This window comes from Pogoniulus pusillus, chromosome 9 (genome assembly GCF_015220805.1).
Source record: "Pogoniulus pusillus isolate bPogPus1 chromosome 9, bPogPus1.pri, whole genome shotgun sequence".
Classification (NCBI taxonomy): Eukaryota; Metazoa; Chordata; class Aves; order Piciformes; family Lybiidae; genus Pogoniulus; species Pogoniulus pusillus.
In genome coordinates, this window is record NC_087272.1 from 22,213,563 (window position 1) to 22,231,316 (window position 17,754).

The window sequence follows — 17,754 nt, forward strand, 5'->3', positions numbered from 1 at the left end:
AGGTTGTGGGGGAGCAGGGATATCAGAAAAGAAAGAGTAGGAGCAAGGGCAGATAGTGAAGTAGTTCAAGCTGAAACAGTGCTTGTAGCAGGATTGCATTGCTCTGCAGGTGTTTAAGTGATATGTGTACAGCAAAGCCAAAGGGGATCATAGAACCATCATTAGCTCAGAAAAATTCTTTTCACAAGTGAAAGATAATATTCCAACAGGATTACTAAAATGCAATGTGTGATGGGTATCTGTGTTGGTCTGATTTAAGCTTCCCAGGACCCAAATCCTAACAGAACAATAACATAACATAAATAGGATGCCTTCCCTCTCCTTTGGAAAGAATTAGGTATAGAGAGTGAAAAGAGGTAAAACACCCAAAGAATAGTCTTGTTTCGATTTGGAAGTTAAAAGAAGAACTTTAACAACAAATTAAAGGTATTTAAGGTAAGGGAAGTTACAAAAGTATAGGGAAGGGAAACAAGATACTATATATATATATATATATACACACATATATACACACAAACTCAGATTGATAGCGATGGATGGAGGTAGATTCAGTGGTAGGGTGTCTGCATGGCAAAGCAGAAGCAGCAGGAAGCAGGGTGGTGCTATCAGGCAGGCAGAGCAGAGAGAGAGAGAGAAACAGGCAGTTCCTCTGTTTTTATAGGGGGGCAGACAGCAGGAGTGGGCTAACTGTTGCACCTGGGGTCAGGTTCAGACCACCTCCAGGAGGGGTTCACCCTTTACGGTATCATACTGGCTTATCTAAATGTAGATCTGTAAACAAGATACTCCACAGGTAAACTGGTAAAACTCAGAATTTATGGTGTACCTCTCTGATAGGCAAGTAGGTGGGCAATCAAGTATTTCAGATGAAAATAAGTTAGAAATTTGAATATTGGAGTTGCTTATATCTACAGATACGCCACAAAAAATTGGGAAGGACAAGTCAGGGAGAGCAGTCTCCATATGATTTGTTATCTGAGGGCTTCCACAGCTTAATACAATTTTCTATGCAAGGACCCTGTGAGATGTCAGCTGCAGACTAAGGTTGCTGGCCTGAAGTCACTGTCCTAGGGGAATGCTTCTGCTGTAGCGAAGTAGACAGCGTCTACACAAAGATCCTAAAAGTCTGTTTTCCCAGGAAACTCTCACAGCAACCATTTAAAAAAACTGTAAGTTGAGAAAATGAACCTTATCATCCTTAGTGTCTGCCTTGCATTTACTGGTTCAAATACCAGCAGGGATGACCTCAAACGTGAGTCTCTAGACTCGTTACTAGGTAACAAGAAATTTGGTTTACCATGTTTTGGAATTGGTGGTACAGAGACTTGTATATATTCATACAAGTGAGAAGTTTAATGCTAAATTCTGTCAAACTGCTTTATAATTGCAGAACATCAAGCTGTTGCCAAATTCACGTTTTTGTACTCCTTCATTATGTGCCCTTTTTGGTGTTGAACATGCCACTTGCTTTTCCATAAGCAATACTCTCAAACCTGAGGAATGTCAACCATAAACCAGAAAAAGCTGTTTATCTTAACCCCTAAGTTGCTTCACCTCAGCTAACTCAGGTAGGTTTGAGGCCCAATTATTTTTAAATGTTTGTGTTAGTATGGTCTGAGTCAATATTAGTGTCTGTGGTCTGCTGGTGTCCATTGAGAACTACGTTACTTCTCTACCTGTTCTGCCTTATAGGGTGCAAGAAATGAGTGGGGAAAGGGATTTTTGTCAGTGCAGCGGATGAGCAGTTTTATTACAGGTATCTATCCTTGGCAAAACAGTTCTCTCTTGAAATTTTACTCAAGAACTAAGAGAAAGTAGGTGAAAAAAATCAAGCGGGAGAAAGGATGGTGCAGGCCAATGAGTAGTGTATTATATCCATCAGCTTGATGAATGCTGTGCAATAGGAAGAAGGTGAAGGGAGAAGTTGCCTTTTTTTTCTTTTCTTTTTTTTCTTCATTTAAAACACCCCCAACCAACTGAAAAACAAAACCCCACAACATTTATTGTTCTTCAGATGTAGGTGGAAGTACAACACACAGCAGTGTAAAGCTACTGCTGAAAATGCATTTCTTCAAAGCTGCTTGTGCCCTTGCTCTTCAGTTACCACTCTGGAGATCTGTTTTTGTAAATAGAAAATATTTATGACAATTAATGTAATACTTGCTTATTTCAATCAAAGTTCTTTTTAATTGTTCAGAGTTTTCTTTGTGGCTCCTAAGTGGCTTCTGGCCAAGTGTTACGATGAACGCTCCAAAAAGTAGACCGATGCATTGTCTCAAAGAATTACTTGTGTGTGGAGATGCCATCTCAGTAATGTTTGTGGTACAAAGCTACACACAGTTCTGCATACCAAAACTAATTCTGAGTTGTGATGAAATTGTTTGATAGAAGGTTTTGCAACGTATAACATGAAGGCAGTGCTGTATGTGGGGTTTAAAACAGACTTTTTTAAGTAATGACTGAGAAGAGGTTTGTTTGTTTAATTTCTGAAATTATGGCAGTAGTGCCAAGCTGTGTTTGAAAAATTGTGTTTTTCCACTTGTATGTGTGATTGACATTGCGTTCCCCTCTGCAGCTAGTGCTGTAGCTACTGCTTCTGATGGCTCGAATGGAGGTTATCACAGGTGGTGGAAATGGAAGCTGTGCGTGGAGTCTCTCTGACAGTCAGCCAGTTGCACTGTGGGAGTCCTTGCTTATTTATACTGAAATCAAAGGATATCTAGAGTGAAATCTATTCAGAAATAACATTGTTGGATGTGTTGATTTTATTTTTCCTTTTCCCTTTTCTGTGTTTGATCTTGTATACAAAGTCTTCCATTTTCTTTGGTTATAAGAGTGTTGTGGGGCACGTCTTCTATTATGTGTAATGAAAGTAGTTGAGAACTAAGTAATTTAGTGTGGCATTTTATTTTTTCCATCTACGCCTTGAACTGTAACCTGGTGATTAAGACCCACGCATAGTGATTCAAAGCAGACCAAAATATGTTGTGTGTTTGGGTTTTTTTGCCTCTCTTATTAGCTGGAGAGTATGCTAGAGGCTTGGCTGAGAACAGGCATTATGTTAATATCTTCCTAGCATAAGCCTAGTCAATAAGGAAATCTGTGGATTTAGCTTGTGGTCCTTTTACTTATTTTTAGGTTTTTCGCTTGTATTGTGTTCATGTTTTGTTTTGTTTTGTTTTAACAAGTTAACTGAATAAATAAAAATAACTCTTTCCTATTTACTCAAATAATTTAAAGTCCTGTGCTTTATAATTTCTCAAGTGGCTTCTTTTCTCTAATAAAATAGCAGGGTGGCTGTGGTAAATTAGGTAGAGCAAAATACTTCAAATTCCTGCTAAACTGATAGCTGTGTGATCCTTAGAGTATCTGTGACAGAGACTCTATTCTAAGTGCTTCTTTTTTTGCATAGAAGAGGAACTTGCATCAGGGGAGCTTGGAGAGCTGTTGATTTATACTCAGTTAAAAGTCTTTGAAGCCTTACTTACGGAAGAAGAACAGACTTTGCATTTGCCTTTCATGGTCTAAGTGCAATAGCATAGATGCAGCCAAGAGTTAAGAAATCTGAACTGGATTAAATAGAACTGTGTAGGAATTGGCTTCCTAGGTTACTAAAATATTAAACTTGATCAGTTTTTCTGTTTCTTTAATGAGGAACAGTAAAATATTGCAGCACTCAATCTCTGTCTTTGATCAGAACATGTATATGCTGAGAGTGTATGATCTTTCCATTTCCTTTTGTGTCCTTGAGTGATGAGAATACTTCTGGATTCTACTTAATTATTCTTTTCATTTTTTGTATGCCACTGATTTTTGTCTAGATGAGCAATTTGCTTTTATAGATACTGCTTCAAATTAGCAATTTTTTTCAATATGATAATTGTTCATTTTAAAATGAAGCAAATTCACTTATTTTAACATCAATCTGTACTTCAGACATTATTTCATAGGGAGTTGCCAGTCTTGAACTGGCTGACTAAAGAAAAGCAGATTATGCAACTTTTAAAGATGTAGTTTTATAGCCAGCCTCTTCTGCCACTTTGCCATTCTTGCAGCCCTATGAAGACCAGTTTTTCCTTTTATTTTCTATAACTCAGAGACATGTACCTTTTAATTGCATTCCTTTCCCTCTTGCAAAAAAGAGGAACCTAATTTGCCAAAAAAAAAAAACCCCAAACCCCAAAACAACCAGTTAGACTGAATGCATGCTTGTTTTATACAAGTCAGAGGCTGACTGTGTTTATATCATCTTACTGTTTTCAAAACGCCCATTACAGTGACTCATATGTGGTCCCCTGAGGAGTAAAAAGAGCATTCAAAAAAAAACAAAAAATCATGCACTGAACTGAATCTAGAAGAGTTGGCTGGAAAACCTAGGTGTAGCCCTATGGAAAAAAATAATGATCACTGGGGAAAAAAAATCTTTCTGTTTTGCTGTATGTAAACAGCATAGTATGTGTCCTTTATAAAAATATGATGAGATTTTATTGTTGTTTGTCTTCATGCATAAGAGAATTCACAAATACTTTGCTTCAGTCCCCATTTTCGTCTGATTTTGGACAATCTAGAAGTACAGTGCATCTATGTATTGTGCTCGCTTCTTCTAAGGCTAAGCCCTTACTTCACCTTGTTGCCCTTGATTTGTCTCTTAGAAGGTTCTTCCAACAATTCTGTCTTTCCACTGTAGAAAAGTATTTTTTCATTTATTTTGGGTTTTGGGAGTTTGTTGTTGGATTTTTTGTTTGGGTTTTTGTTTGGTTGGTTGGTTGGTTTTTTGTTTGTTTGTTTGTTTGTTTGTTTTTTCAATATGCACACCTTCCAGTTTGGCTGTCATTGTTACTCAAGTTAAAGGCTACACTTTTAGCTGAATCAAAATTTTAATCAGTGAGACATACTGACTAAAAAAAAAATTCAATTTCTTTGATATATCATTAAATCATTTGTTTAAAAAGTGGGCAGTGGGAGGTCATAGCTGATAAAAGGGAAGAAGCTGTAGTCCTAATGAAGGTGTTGTGGCATATATGAGCAGGTGTTGATCTGTTGGAGGGTAGGAGAGCCCTGCAGAGGGACCTGGACAGGCTGGATGGGTGGGCAGAGGCCAATGGAATGAGATTTAACAAGGCCAAGTGCAGGGTTCTGCACTTTGGCCACAACAACCCCAAGCAGCACTACAGGCTGGGGACTGAGTGGCTGGAGAGCAGCCAGGAGGAAAGGTACCTGGGGGTACTGATAGACAGTAAGCTGAAGATGAGCCAGCAGTGTGCCCAGGTGGCCAAGAGAGCCAATGGCATCCTGGCCTGCATCAGGAACAGTGTGGCCAGTAGGACAAGGGAGGTTATTCTTCCCCTGTACTCAGCACTGGTCAGGCCACACCTTGAGTGCTGTGTCCAGTTCTGGGCCCCTCAATTCAAGAAAGATGTTGAGGTGCTGGAGCATGTCCAGAGAACGGCAACAAAGCTGGTGAGGGGCCTGGAGCACAAATCCTATGAGGAGAGGTTGAGGGAGCTGGGCCTGTTTAGCCTGGAGAAGAGGAGGCTCAGGGGTGATCTTATTACTGTCTACAACTACCTGAAGGGACATTGTAGCCAGGTGGGGGGCAGCCTCTTCTCCCAGGCAACCAGCAATAGAACAAGGGGACACAGTCTCAAGTTGTGCCAGGGTAGGTATAGGCTGGATGTTAGGAAGAAGTTCTTCCCAGAGAGAGTGATTGGCATTGGAATGGGCTGCCCAGGGAGGTGGTGGAGGCACCGTCCCTGGGGGTGTTCAAGAAGACTGGATGAGGCACTTAGTGCCATGGTCTAGTTGACTGGATAGGGCTGGGTAATAGGTTGGACTGGATGATCTTGGAGGTCTCTTCCAACCTGGCTGATTCTATGACTAAAATAGTTCTTGGTTTTGTTTGTGACCAAACATCCAGTCAGTATTTGGAAAAACTTTCTGTTATATCTGAGGAAATAGATAACCTCTGGAAGCTGTGGTTTGCACCATGCACTGAAACACTGGTCATTTCATTTGTTTTGTTCTTGGTTCGTTGTTTTTTTTTGGATGCCCATAAAATGCTGATGCTGTGCTTAGCTCTGTGACCTGAGGAGGGAGGGAGAGAGGAGTGAGCAGCTGTGTGCTGCTAATGCGCCTGCAGAGGTTAACCCTGCATGTTTCCTAGGTACGTAAAAATTGGAGGAAAGAGGTGAAGGAGCATGTTCTGGTTTTATGTATAGTTTTCTTGGTTTGTGCAATATTTTCCTAGGCCTGCAAAAATGGAATATATTTTCTAACTGGAAAGGAACAGCAAAAAACATGCATTATACTGCAAATTGTGTGTAACGGTTATAATGAGGCTAAATGTAATACCAGATAAGTCATAATTTTGGTGACAGCAAAATAAATTACTTTGAGAAGTGTTATGTTTCAGTTGAAGAACTGGCTAAGTGGGAGCTCGTAGCAATTTTATACATGGTGGGATTAAAATGAAAAGATAATTAATTTCATACTGGACACAAAGGAAGTTCTTGCCTGCTTGAAACTGGTCATCCAGGATGGCGTCCAAGAGCGGCAGGTAAACCTGGCTGCTTTTCTGTGCCTCCCCTTGGACTCTTCCAGCTTCCAGAGCTGTTGAATTAGAATGTTTAGAAAGTACTTTCCTGCCCAACCCTTTCACAGTCTGCTTATGGAGCTGTCATCCATCATGCTGTTTCATCCCATGTTCAGCTGTTTGTATTGTCTCTCTTTACAGCCTCCTGTGCAGGTCTCACTGGATGGCCGCACAGCCTTCAGCTGTATCAGCCAAACCTCCCAGTTTGGTGTCATCAGCAGACTTGCTGAGCAGACTCTGTCTGTCCCTTTATCAATGTCACTGATGAACATGTTGAACAGCACCAGACCCAGCATTTATCCCTTGGGGACTCCTCTGGTTACAGCTCTCCTGCTGGACCTGGCACCATTAATCACCACTCTTTGAACTCTATCTCATAACCAGTTTCTAATCCACCTCACTGTCTGCTCTTCCATCCCACACTTCCTGAGCTTGCTCACTAGGATTTAAAGGGAAATGTTGTCACAGGCCTTCCTAAGGTCAAGATAGACTACATCCACTGGTCTCCCCGAATCTACCCTTTTGGTTATGGCATCAGAGAATGCTGTCAGGTTAGTCAAGTATGACTTCCCCTTGGTAAATCCATGCTGACTACTCCTGACAACCTTATTCTCTTCCAAGTGCCTTGAGCTGCCCTCCAGCAGGAGCCGCTCCATCATTTTTGCAGGGGTGGAGGTGAGGCTGACTGCTCAATAGTTCCCTGGAACCTCTTTTTTGGCCTTTTTGAAGACTGGAGTGACATTGGCTCTCCTCCAGTCCTCAGGCACCTCTCCTGTCTGCCACAGTTTGGCAAAAATGATAGAGAGTGGCAGAGCGATAACATCAGGCAGTGTTCTCAGCACCCTTGGGTGCATCTTGTCAGGGCCCATGGGCTTATGAATATTCAATTTGTGTAACTGATCCCTAACCCAGTCCACACTGACCAGTGGGGAGCATTCCTGCCTCCAGGCTTCCTCTCCTTCATCCAGGGTCTGGAGTACATAGGGCAGTTCAGTCTTAGGTGTAAATTTGGGTTCCTTCCAACCCAAATCGTTGTATGATTCTATGATTCTCAAACTCCTTTTGGGTTGTAGAGACCAGAAATAAATATTAGTGAAATGTTAGTGAAAACTTATGCAGTCAAAATGATGCTCTCTAAGCATCCTTCCTGATGATGTCCGCCGTTTATTGGCTTTTGTAGCTGCCTTTGCATTCAGAGGGGAGCTCGATGTAAGTTGGTAAGAACTGAGTGATCAGCAGTGTGATGACAGTTGAGTGGCAAAGCTGTCCTTTTGATTTCTAGGGTAAGTGTGAGATGATGCCTTCTTCAAAAGTCCTCTTAGACCTTTATTTAGATCTATGACAGTCTTCTGCTTCCTTGCAAAATGTTGATTTTTCATATGCCTTTATCCTTCCCCTCTCATGCTTGCTTTTGAGTTCCTCATAAAAAGGTCATGGAAGAACAGAATAATGCATCACTTCTGCATTTGTACATCTTCTCTGTTTAAACTAGAACAACCAGAGAAGTCAGTGCTTCTTGCATTAACTCTTACTAGTTTGAATTTGAGCCAGTTTGACTCCTGTTGTTACCATGCTAACCTACATGTTTTATACTGGATTTTTTCTTAATTTTAAGTTTTATTATGCAGCATTATATGTAACAAAAATGTAGTACTGAGTATTGTGTGGTTTAGTTAGACGTGGACATGAGTCAGCATTGTGCCCTTGCGGCAGTAAAGGCAAACTGCAGCATATTAGGAAGAGCTTAGTCACCATGCAAAGGGACGTGGTTTGTTTCTCAACCTCCTAGCATGAACAGGCCTGCATCTGTAGCCCTGCGCCTGGTTTCTCTGCCTGTGCTGCCTAACAGAGGAGAGATATTAACTAGTAAAAAAGGACCTAGCAAAGAATTGCTAAGTAGATTAGAGGGCTGTAGTACGTCACAAAGTCGTCATAGACTGACACAGGTAGAGGAACTTAGCTTGAGTTGGCTGGAGAAAAGCCTAGTGTGGAATCCAGTTGCATCTTTCCACCCTCAAAAGTGAGGCTACAGAGAAAATAAACTCTTCTGAAGGGTGCGGGCTGAAAGGACAAGAGGCAGTTATCACAAGATGCAACATGAGACACTTCTTCTGAGGTATGCGGAAAAAAATCACTCTGAGACTGGTCAAGCAGCTGGAACAGGTTTGCTAGAGAAAGTGGAGCTTTCATGGATGTGACTGGATGGGCTGTTGAGAAATCTCACCTAACTGTGAAGCTGTTCCTGCCTCCAGCAGGTTTGAATAGGTGACATCCTTCTGATCAGGTTTTTGCTTGATTTTGTATTTGTGAATAGACAATGAAATGTTGCTTAAAATGTGTGTGGTGATCTCTGTAGATTTCAGTATGATGTAACATCTAAAAAGCTGTTAGATCAGGGCTGCATCAAAAGAAATATAGGTAGTACTGAGGGAGGTGATTCTCTCCCCACCCTTGCTCCCTGGGGCCCTCAGTGTAAGAAGGACATAGACATCTTAAGGAGGACCACAAAAGTGATCAGTGAACTGGAGCACATGCTCTGTGAGGACAGGGTAAGAGTGTTGGGGTTGTTCAGCCTGAAGAAGAAAAGGCCTTGGGAAGATGTAATAGCAGCCTTCTAGTAACTACAGGGGAGGCTGAGGAGGAGTGATGTGAGAAAGCTGGAGAGGTACTTTTTGCAAGGATGTGTAGTGGTAGGATGAGAGGTAATGTTTTTAATCTGAAAGAGAGTATTATTTAGGTTAGGTAGTGAAGAATTTCTTCCTATTGTGGGGGGTGATGAGGCACTGCAGCAGGTTACCCAGAGAAGCATTACCCTGGAAGTGTTCAAGGCCAGGTTGGACACCACTTTGAGCAACCTGATCTAGTGGAAAATGTCCCTTCCTATGGCAATGGGATTTGAACTAGAAAATCTTTAAGGTCCCTTCCAGCCCAAATAATTCTCTAATCTGTCCTGTTTATGAATATATCACAGGAAATGAGAAATTCTGGCAGTGTCTCCCTCTTCCTCCTGTGCATTGTGCTCTAGGTGAACTGGCTTTAGCAGTGGGGATGAACTAGATAATTTCCAGACAACTCTGCCAACCCCTACCATTGCTTTGATTGGGACTGGGGAAAGCAGTGACTGTATCTTTTGGAAAGTGTTCAGAGGTGGAGCTATTGTACTCTGGAAGCTTCATGCTCAAGTCTCTTCAGAAGCTTCTTGTACAGGTCCTTCCAAGATTTCCCACCATATCTCTGGCCCTGCCAGGCTTGCTAATCACTGCAAATGCCGCTGGTTTCAAAATCCCAGCCTTTCTTCTTGAGAACATCATCTCCCTTGGTAACGAGGCAGGGAGGAGTGCAGTAAAAATAAAGTTAATCAAGGATGTAGGAGATACAAGTGTTAGTGCTTTTGGCACCTCTTTTCAGCCCCAGCAGTTCTTGCTGAGTTGGGTCTCTGTAGCTGTGCCGCAGATCAGCTCAGGGCTACATCTCATTTTTGCCTCTCCCCAGTGCCTTCAGCTTACCTCATGGCTCTAAGTAGTGCTGCTGTTGCAACAGGGGAAGTAATGTTTGATGGGAGCAAGCCAAGGGAGTGATGGGTAGGAATTAGATGTAGCTTGAGGCTGCCACAGATGTGCATGGCAGATTACACATAGTTACAGCATTCTTGTAAGAGTGTGCTGAGGTTATATCTAGCAAGCACTGACACCCTGCAGATGTCTCAGCAGCTCAGAAATACCCTGTGTCCGGGAGTGGCCACAAGGACTCTCTGCTTTTTATTGTGGTATTGTCTGCCTCTGTACCACCCTCTCCTTTATGAAATGCTCTGTCAGTACTACCTGCACATTGGTTTGATGTGCAGCATGAACTGTGTTCAAGTTAATGTCCTATGTGGCAATTTGGTCTTTGGGAGTGCTTTGGCTGTTAGGCCATTTCCAGGAACTACTTACCAAGGTAAGTGCGAACAACAGCTGCTGATGTTCTCCAGCAGCCAGTTGCTATCATAAAAATTGTTCATGGAGCCTCTTAACACAGTTTTCTCCCTTCTTGCTTAACCTATATTTTGTACCAACTCCCATTGCAATAAGATACTAGATTTAAATAAATAAAGGGTCATCAATTTATGTGGTCTCCTGCTGTTTCTCTGTATGTATAGGATGACAAAGAAGTCAACAGACCCTTGCCAAACGAAGGAGATCATGGACTGGGAAATGAGAAGTTCAAACCTGTGGTACCTTGGCCTCACGTTGAAGGTGTGGAAGTGGACTTGGAATCCATTCGAAGGAAAAACAAGGCCAAAAATGAACTAAATCGTGGTGGTGGTGATGACAAACAAGAAAACATCATCCAGAGGCAGTATCTCACGTTTAAGCCTCAGACGTTTGTATACCGAGATCCTGTTTTGCGACCTGGAGTCCTTGGTAATTTTGAACCCAAAGAGTCTGAGTCTCCTGGAGTTGTTGGTGGCCCTGGAGAGGAAGCGAAGCCATACATTTTAGGACCAGAATACAAAGAATCCATTCAAGCCAGCATTAAAGAGTTTGGGTTTAATATGGTGGCAAGTGATATGATCTCACTAGATCGAAGTGTTAATGACTTACGTCAAGAAGAGTAAGCAAACTTTTTGTTTTCTTTTAGTTCTGTTTTTATGGGATGTAATTATTTTCTTTACTTTGATTTTAATTGCTATTTAATATAATTAATTATATTATTGTCCTGACAGGCAAGAGTGCTGTACCATGAAAAATGTTTCCATATAATATTTTTAATGCTGTTGCAATGATTTCTTTCATGCATACTTAACTCTGTATTGATTTATCTCTGAAGCTGCCTGTTGTACTCTCTAAATGCATGTGTTTGCATATTCCAGGTCCAGCCACAGTCCTCGCTGTCATATCTTCTTTTCTTAATCCATAATTTCTTGAGGTTTGTTTTAAAGAAATAATTCTTTTCTTTATCATTTTCTGCAGGAATTCCTATACTGGTTAGTTTATTCAGTTTTGGCTTCACCTTGATGCTTTAAAATTTTAAACAAATAACAGGAGAGAACAGAAACAAAGAAATATTGCTCGATTTGAATAACTGCTAAATTACTTGCCTTAACAGGAGTGTAGATCTTAGGGGTTTGGAGCTAATTCTCAATGTGTTTATCATAAAGAAAGAAACAGAAAAAAGGCATTTTTTACTTGCTGGGTTGTTGTCTACTTTAGTGTTCAGGATTTATCAACATTTGCCTAATGATTACTATCAGGTTTACACAGTTTCTTCTGATCTTTGTTATGTGCTGGAGTGAAATCTCAGGCTAATCTGCTTTTGGTATAATTTTACTTGTTAAATGTCAGTCAAGGACAGGTAGCTGGACAAACTGATTGGCAAGGGTTTTTTGGTTGGTTGGTTGTGTCTTTTTTTGTTGGGCAAGGATTTTTGGCATTTGGAGGAGAGGAGGCAAAAAGTTTGGTATGAAATTAGGCACTTGCCTGTTTCACTTCTTCCTCAGCCCCAGTAATGGGACTGTGCCAATCCCTGGATTGGGTACCAACCTGTGGGCTGTATGTTTCCAACTGTGGCAGCTGATTTGTGTTTTTTTGATGAATGACTGGTTACTGAGGAACTGCTGTGAGTATTTTTCCATTTGGTAAGGTGGGAGAGAGCTGGCTGGCTGTGAGTCTGACTAATGCGTATGCACATACAGCTGCTTGAATTTACTACCTGGTGTGTACTCACTGAAAGTGAACTAAATGCACAGAATACAGTGTTTCCCATCCTTCATGCCCTGTTCCTTGGGTGACTTTCTAAAGGTTTCCACTAGCTGTTAGTCAGAAGACAGGGCCATGTTTGTCTGCTGCTAGTGACAAGGAAGCATTGGCTGTCCTGGGTGTCACTTCAGTTTTCTTTCTTTGCTGCAGTCAGCAGTTGGACCTTTGTGCTGACAAGGTTTTTCTGAAGCAGAGGAAGCCATCTGGGTAACCTGCATAGGTCGGTGTTTCCCTTTAGGAGATTATTCACTAGACACTGCTGCTTTTGCTGAGGTGTTTACAATCCCTGGGGCCTTTTTCGTAGGCAGCAAAAGGACTAAGGAAACTCACAGAAAGGAAAAAAAAAAAACCCAGCAAAACATTTCCCCATCAGGTGTTGTGATTAACTGAGCAGAGTGAGGCTGGTGCCAGGAGTTCATGTTAGCAGAGTGTGTTTTGGCCCTGCCTCCCCTAAAGAGGAGAAAGGAGGTGGCAGCACACTTCCCTCCTTGCTTTTTGCTCTGCAAGGACAGCAAAACAGAAATGACACCATTTTATATGCAGGGCTGCCGCTTCCTGGACTAATAGCCATGTCTTTGACAGCAGAACTCAAAATGCTTCATACCCTCTGTGCTTCCTCAAGGTAGAAGGCATCAGAGACTGTGCCTGTTTGCCAGAAAGTTCCACACCTATAGCTTCCTAAAGTATTTCTTGCATAGCCTCAAAGTTTGCCTTTACTGTTCTGCAGGGCAGAAGTAATAAATAGAGGTTCCTAAAGAGGAATTGGACACTTTGCATACTCTGGGGAATAGGAGGGATAGCTGTATGACTGCTCAGAGCAGAAAAAAAATGTTAGAAAGAGTTTCCTCAAAGCAGACTTACAAATAAGACTTCCATGGAGGTCAAAGCCAGCAGCACCAATCAAAGTTATTTCATTATTTGGTGTTCTAAGCAAGCAAATAACAGGGTGAAAAGCAGCATGAATGAAAGGCATGTTTTAGACAACTTGACATCACATAGTTTATTTATTAAATACTTGGGATGCTTGCAGCTGTCCTAAGTAGGTTAAAGGTTTATGGCTTCCATGCGTCTTCTGGGAATGGCAGGTGAGTAAGCAGTGTAGGATGTCTGATGTTGTCATGTGCTTTCAGGTATTAATTTACTCACTTTACTGCTCATCCCCTAATAGTGGCAAGAAATGCAGCAGAAGGTAGCAGATTCCCTGTTGGATGCTCCATTTACTTTCCTCCTATTGAACTGTTTCTAAAGTTCAGAAGCCGTTTTGTTTGATAAGGCTGCTCAACATCCAGTTTAATCCTACTAAGGAGCAGTTTAAGCAGTATAATTACCTTTTTTTTTTGTCTGGTTATCTCGGCATTGCTAATTGAGGAAGATCTTGCAGGTAAAGATGAGATTACTCTTTCATAGGCATGCAAATCCAGATAGACCTCTCCTCAGCCTTTTCTTCCTTTTAAGGATCAGAAAATTGTAAGCATCACCATAAGCCATCATGTTTCTTCAGTGGAGCATGCCAAATGCTTTCCTGGGTGATGCTAGCAGGAGTGAAATTGTGCTGCAAGAACTCTCTCTCATGGCTGGAAAGCCATGTATCCTCAGGGCTTGTCCTTGGTGGATGGGGAGAAGAGAGGGGAAATGTGACATAGGGGGATTCAGTTGTGTTGTGTGGAGTTGGACACATTGGCAGCTGCCTTTATAGATTCCATAGGAACTTTGCTTGATGATTCTGGGCTGTCACAGCTGCAGTAAAAGGCCTCAATTCTTGCTGTGCTCTATAGGGAGGACAGCACATTATCAGATATATCAGAATATCTCCATTTTGCCAGTACTGAGTACTGTTCACTTGGGGATTGTAAACAATCTGATTAGCGGTTGAAGCCAAGCACTTCCGTTAGCATACAGCAACTCCTTGATTTTGCTTAACCAAACCTAGAATGTATGGGCCTATGTAAAAGTCATCACCTCTCTGCAGCCTTTCAGCACTCTGCAGGAGGGCCAGAGGAACCACAAACTGGGCTTAGGTGGAGCAATACCTGTTTTCCTTTTTCCTACAACTTGATGATTTTTTAAACTATTATCCTGTAAGGTGGCAGCCTTTTACTTTTATGAGCAGTCATTTATATTGCGTTGTACATGTTGTTCCTGCCTTCTATCAGACCTGAGATACAACTAATCATAGAATCCTTACCATTGGAAAAGGCATCTAAGATCATCAAGGCCAGCTGTGAACCCAACACTGAGAACTGAACCCCATACTGTGTCCTTGAGTGCCATGTCTACATGGTTTTTGAAGACCTCCAGGGACGGCGACCCCACCATCTCCCTGGGCAGCCTGTTCCAATGCCTGACCATTCTTTCAGTAAAGAATTTTTTCTTAATACCCAACCTAAACCTCTCCTCTGTTCAGGCAATATTTCTGTATTTCTAGGTAGCCAGTCCATGCCTGTACCTTCTGTACTTCTTGGATTTTGCACTGGAGCTTCATCAAGAGTCTTTGGTTGCAGCTATGCCATGCTTGTTTGATTTACTATACTTAGGAGTGGGCTGTTAACTCTGTTTTGGGTAGGATGTCCTCAAAGAAGCCTTCCTACACCCTTACACCCTTTTTTTCCCCCCAGTGTTGTAACAACAGAAGACTGAGAGATCCCATAAGTGTCTATAAACATGTGGGACATAGGTGTCAAGTGGATGAAGCCAATCTCTTTTTGGTGGCCTGCAGCAATAAGACAAGGAGGAATGGCTATAAACTGGAACATAGAAGATTTCACCTCAACACAAGGAGAAACTTCTTTACAGTGAGGGTGGCAGAGCACTGAAACAGACCACCCAGAGAGGTTGTGGAGTCTCCTCTGGAGATTTTCAAAACCCACCTTGGTGCATTCCTGTGCAGACTACCCTAGGTGATTCTGCTTTGGCAGGGGGAGTGGATTCTATCTCTGGAGTTCCCTTCCAACCTCTAATATTCTGTGATTCTGTGAACTGAAATTGTGAATTCGCATGGCAGATGTTAGGAAACATTTAAATTATCATTCCTCTATAAAAGGAAAACTTTGATATACAAAATGACTGATCACTGTCAGCTCTGAGGCTGTTGGGTGTGTGGCTCATTTCAAGAGCTGAATCAGGTTACACAAAACCAAAGCAGTGTGAGTTGTTCCAAAGAACCAGTATTCAGTATTTATAAGAATACATATCTACAGTGCATTGGTTGCAGTAGTTTCTTTTATCTCGAAAATACTAAGCAACAACTCAGGTTTACTTCTATGAAGTTCACTTTGACAGTAAGCACTCCAAGCTATGTCAGCCATTTCCATTGGTGTATTTTGCATGACTTTGGTCAGGCTTATTTAGGTTGAATGTTAAGTCAAGAAGCATTCTCTTAAAGTATATTGTGAGTGATCCTCTATGAAACTCCCTATCTGTCCTTTTACCTCAGAGTACTGTGGAGCCCTTTAGCCAGGGATGTTGGTAATGCTGATCTGATTTCATGCAAGGGTAATTAACTCTGTTGGCTGTAAGAAGGGATCAGTGCTCAACAAGCTTTGCTCAGACTTGATATGCTGTCATTATCCAGTCCATGGAAGACTCGCTTACAATTTGTTCTTACTTACCCAGAGGGGTTTTAGCCTTATGACTGTATTTAAGATGGAATTTTTTTTGACAGCTTACTTTGAGAAATCTTGCAGGAATTCTATCCTGAGTCATTTGACTGGGAGAGGAAGCTTTATGGCTTGTGAATGCGTATGGCATAAGAGAAAATAATCTTTCATTGATTTCCTCTCCTCCAATATGACAATATATAGCTGCTGTATGCTCACCAGTGTGAGCCAGAATTTCAGCCGCATCACCCACACACATCTGTCAGCCTGATCATGGCAAAATTAATATTTTAAAGTGAATTTTTTTTTTTCCTATGGATTATCCATTTTGACTTTTAATTTTTAATGTTACAGGGAATGCCCCACTGGGCTTACAAATTTGTACTTGAATAATGGGGTCATTTGCTGTGGGTCACATTTTTACTTCAAACAGAACAACTGGCAATAAGTTTTTCTTGAAAAATCTGGAAAAGTAACTCTTCCTTGCTTGAGTACAGTGCACCTTGTGAACAGAAATGTATTTTTGACAGATGTTCTTTCAGCTCTTGACATTAAAAAAAAAAAAAGGAGGAATCTTCTTGTTTTCAGAAACTGTAGTTTTGAAGGGTATTGGTTTGGGGGTTTTATTATTTTTAGTGTAAGCAGAGGAGGGAATTCTTGCCAGAAATAAAGACTTCTAACTTTACTTAGGAACATGCACATTCAGAGCTGTGTTAAAGCAGAACTGTGAATAAAGACATTTTTCCTCTCATAGTTTGATGGTGACAGCTTGGACCCTTTGGCCGATACAACTGCTGTTAAAATACCAAGTTGCATAGAAACTTTTTGCTGGTAGAGTTGAAAAAACACCAACATCTTTACTTGTAAACAATTAACTCACAGTATAACATAAGGGAGAGGAGTTTTGTCTGCTCATTAGAAATGGATGGTCTTTTTGACTCCTGGCAAAAAACGTCAATTTAGTATGTTCTCTTACAGTAAGTAGTTAGTTGTAAAGTTACTCTTACTGCAGCTAAGGAGATGGAATAAAAAAGCTCTCAAGTGGAGCCTACTTTCTTCAGGAATGTGATTAATTCCATAATTACTAAGATGTGCAAATTACATATTTGATGCTGTTATATGAAAAAAAAAAGGTTTCAGTAATTACTACTGGTATCTATACCATTGAAAATGGAGCATTAGGGACTTGGTTCCATTTCACATGGTACCTTGGGAAAATCTTTTATTCAAGTGCCATTTAGTTCCCTGTAACTGTTCTATAACCAAGAAAACTAATTTTATAGCAAGTGCACGTGTCTTTGTGTGCCTCAGTGAGAGCTGGGGTTGAGAGGTGAATTATAGTAGGTTACACTAAATCAGGAAAGCTGGCTTTCCACTGCAGGTTATCAGCTGTCTTAGAGCTGGCAAGGCTTCAAAAGGGGAAAAAAAAAGGTATACTTGCAGTTAGCTATGCATTGTCAGAGCATCTCCTCCTGTTCAGGAAAGATTTGAATTCCAGGTATTAGTCTTAAAGCAAAACCAAGAGCTTTCTGTTGTTTCAAGCTCCAGTAGTGAAAACTAGAGTGAAGATGGATCCTGTGTCTCTTCTGTGTTGGCTGCTAGCATGTCAAATTTTAAATTTCAATAGAGAAATAGTTCACCTGAAGAGTACAAGCAAGTTGCAGGGGCACCAGGTGTGTTACGTGTAGTTGGACTTTCCTCTGTGTGTGCATCTGAAATGAGCAGACTGTGCTCTGGACAGGATCCCTTACTCAACAAAACCGTATAGCATAATGCCTGATATAAATTTAAATTCTGCCTTAAACCTTGACTCCAAAGCAGAGGGCAA

The 17,754-nt window shown here is 41.3% G+C and overlaps 1 protein-coding gene across 2 annotated transcripts in view; it reads left to right on the forward strand.

Annotated features, from left to right (window-relative positions):
• The window catches only part of GALNT7 (polypeptide N-acetylgalactosaminyltransferase 7), a 69,245-nt gene that overhangs the window by 22,913 nt on the left and 28,578 nt on the right, over nucleotides 1-17,754 (forward strand). For both annotated transcript variants that reach the window (XM_064148860.1, XM_064148859.1), the window contains exon 2: nucleotides 10,731-11,185. In XM_064148860.1, coding sequence (XP_064004930.1) covers nucleotides 10,731-11,185 — 455 coding nt within the window. The remainder of the gene's footprint in view (nucleotides 1-10,730; nucleotides 11,186-17,754) is intronic.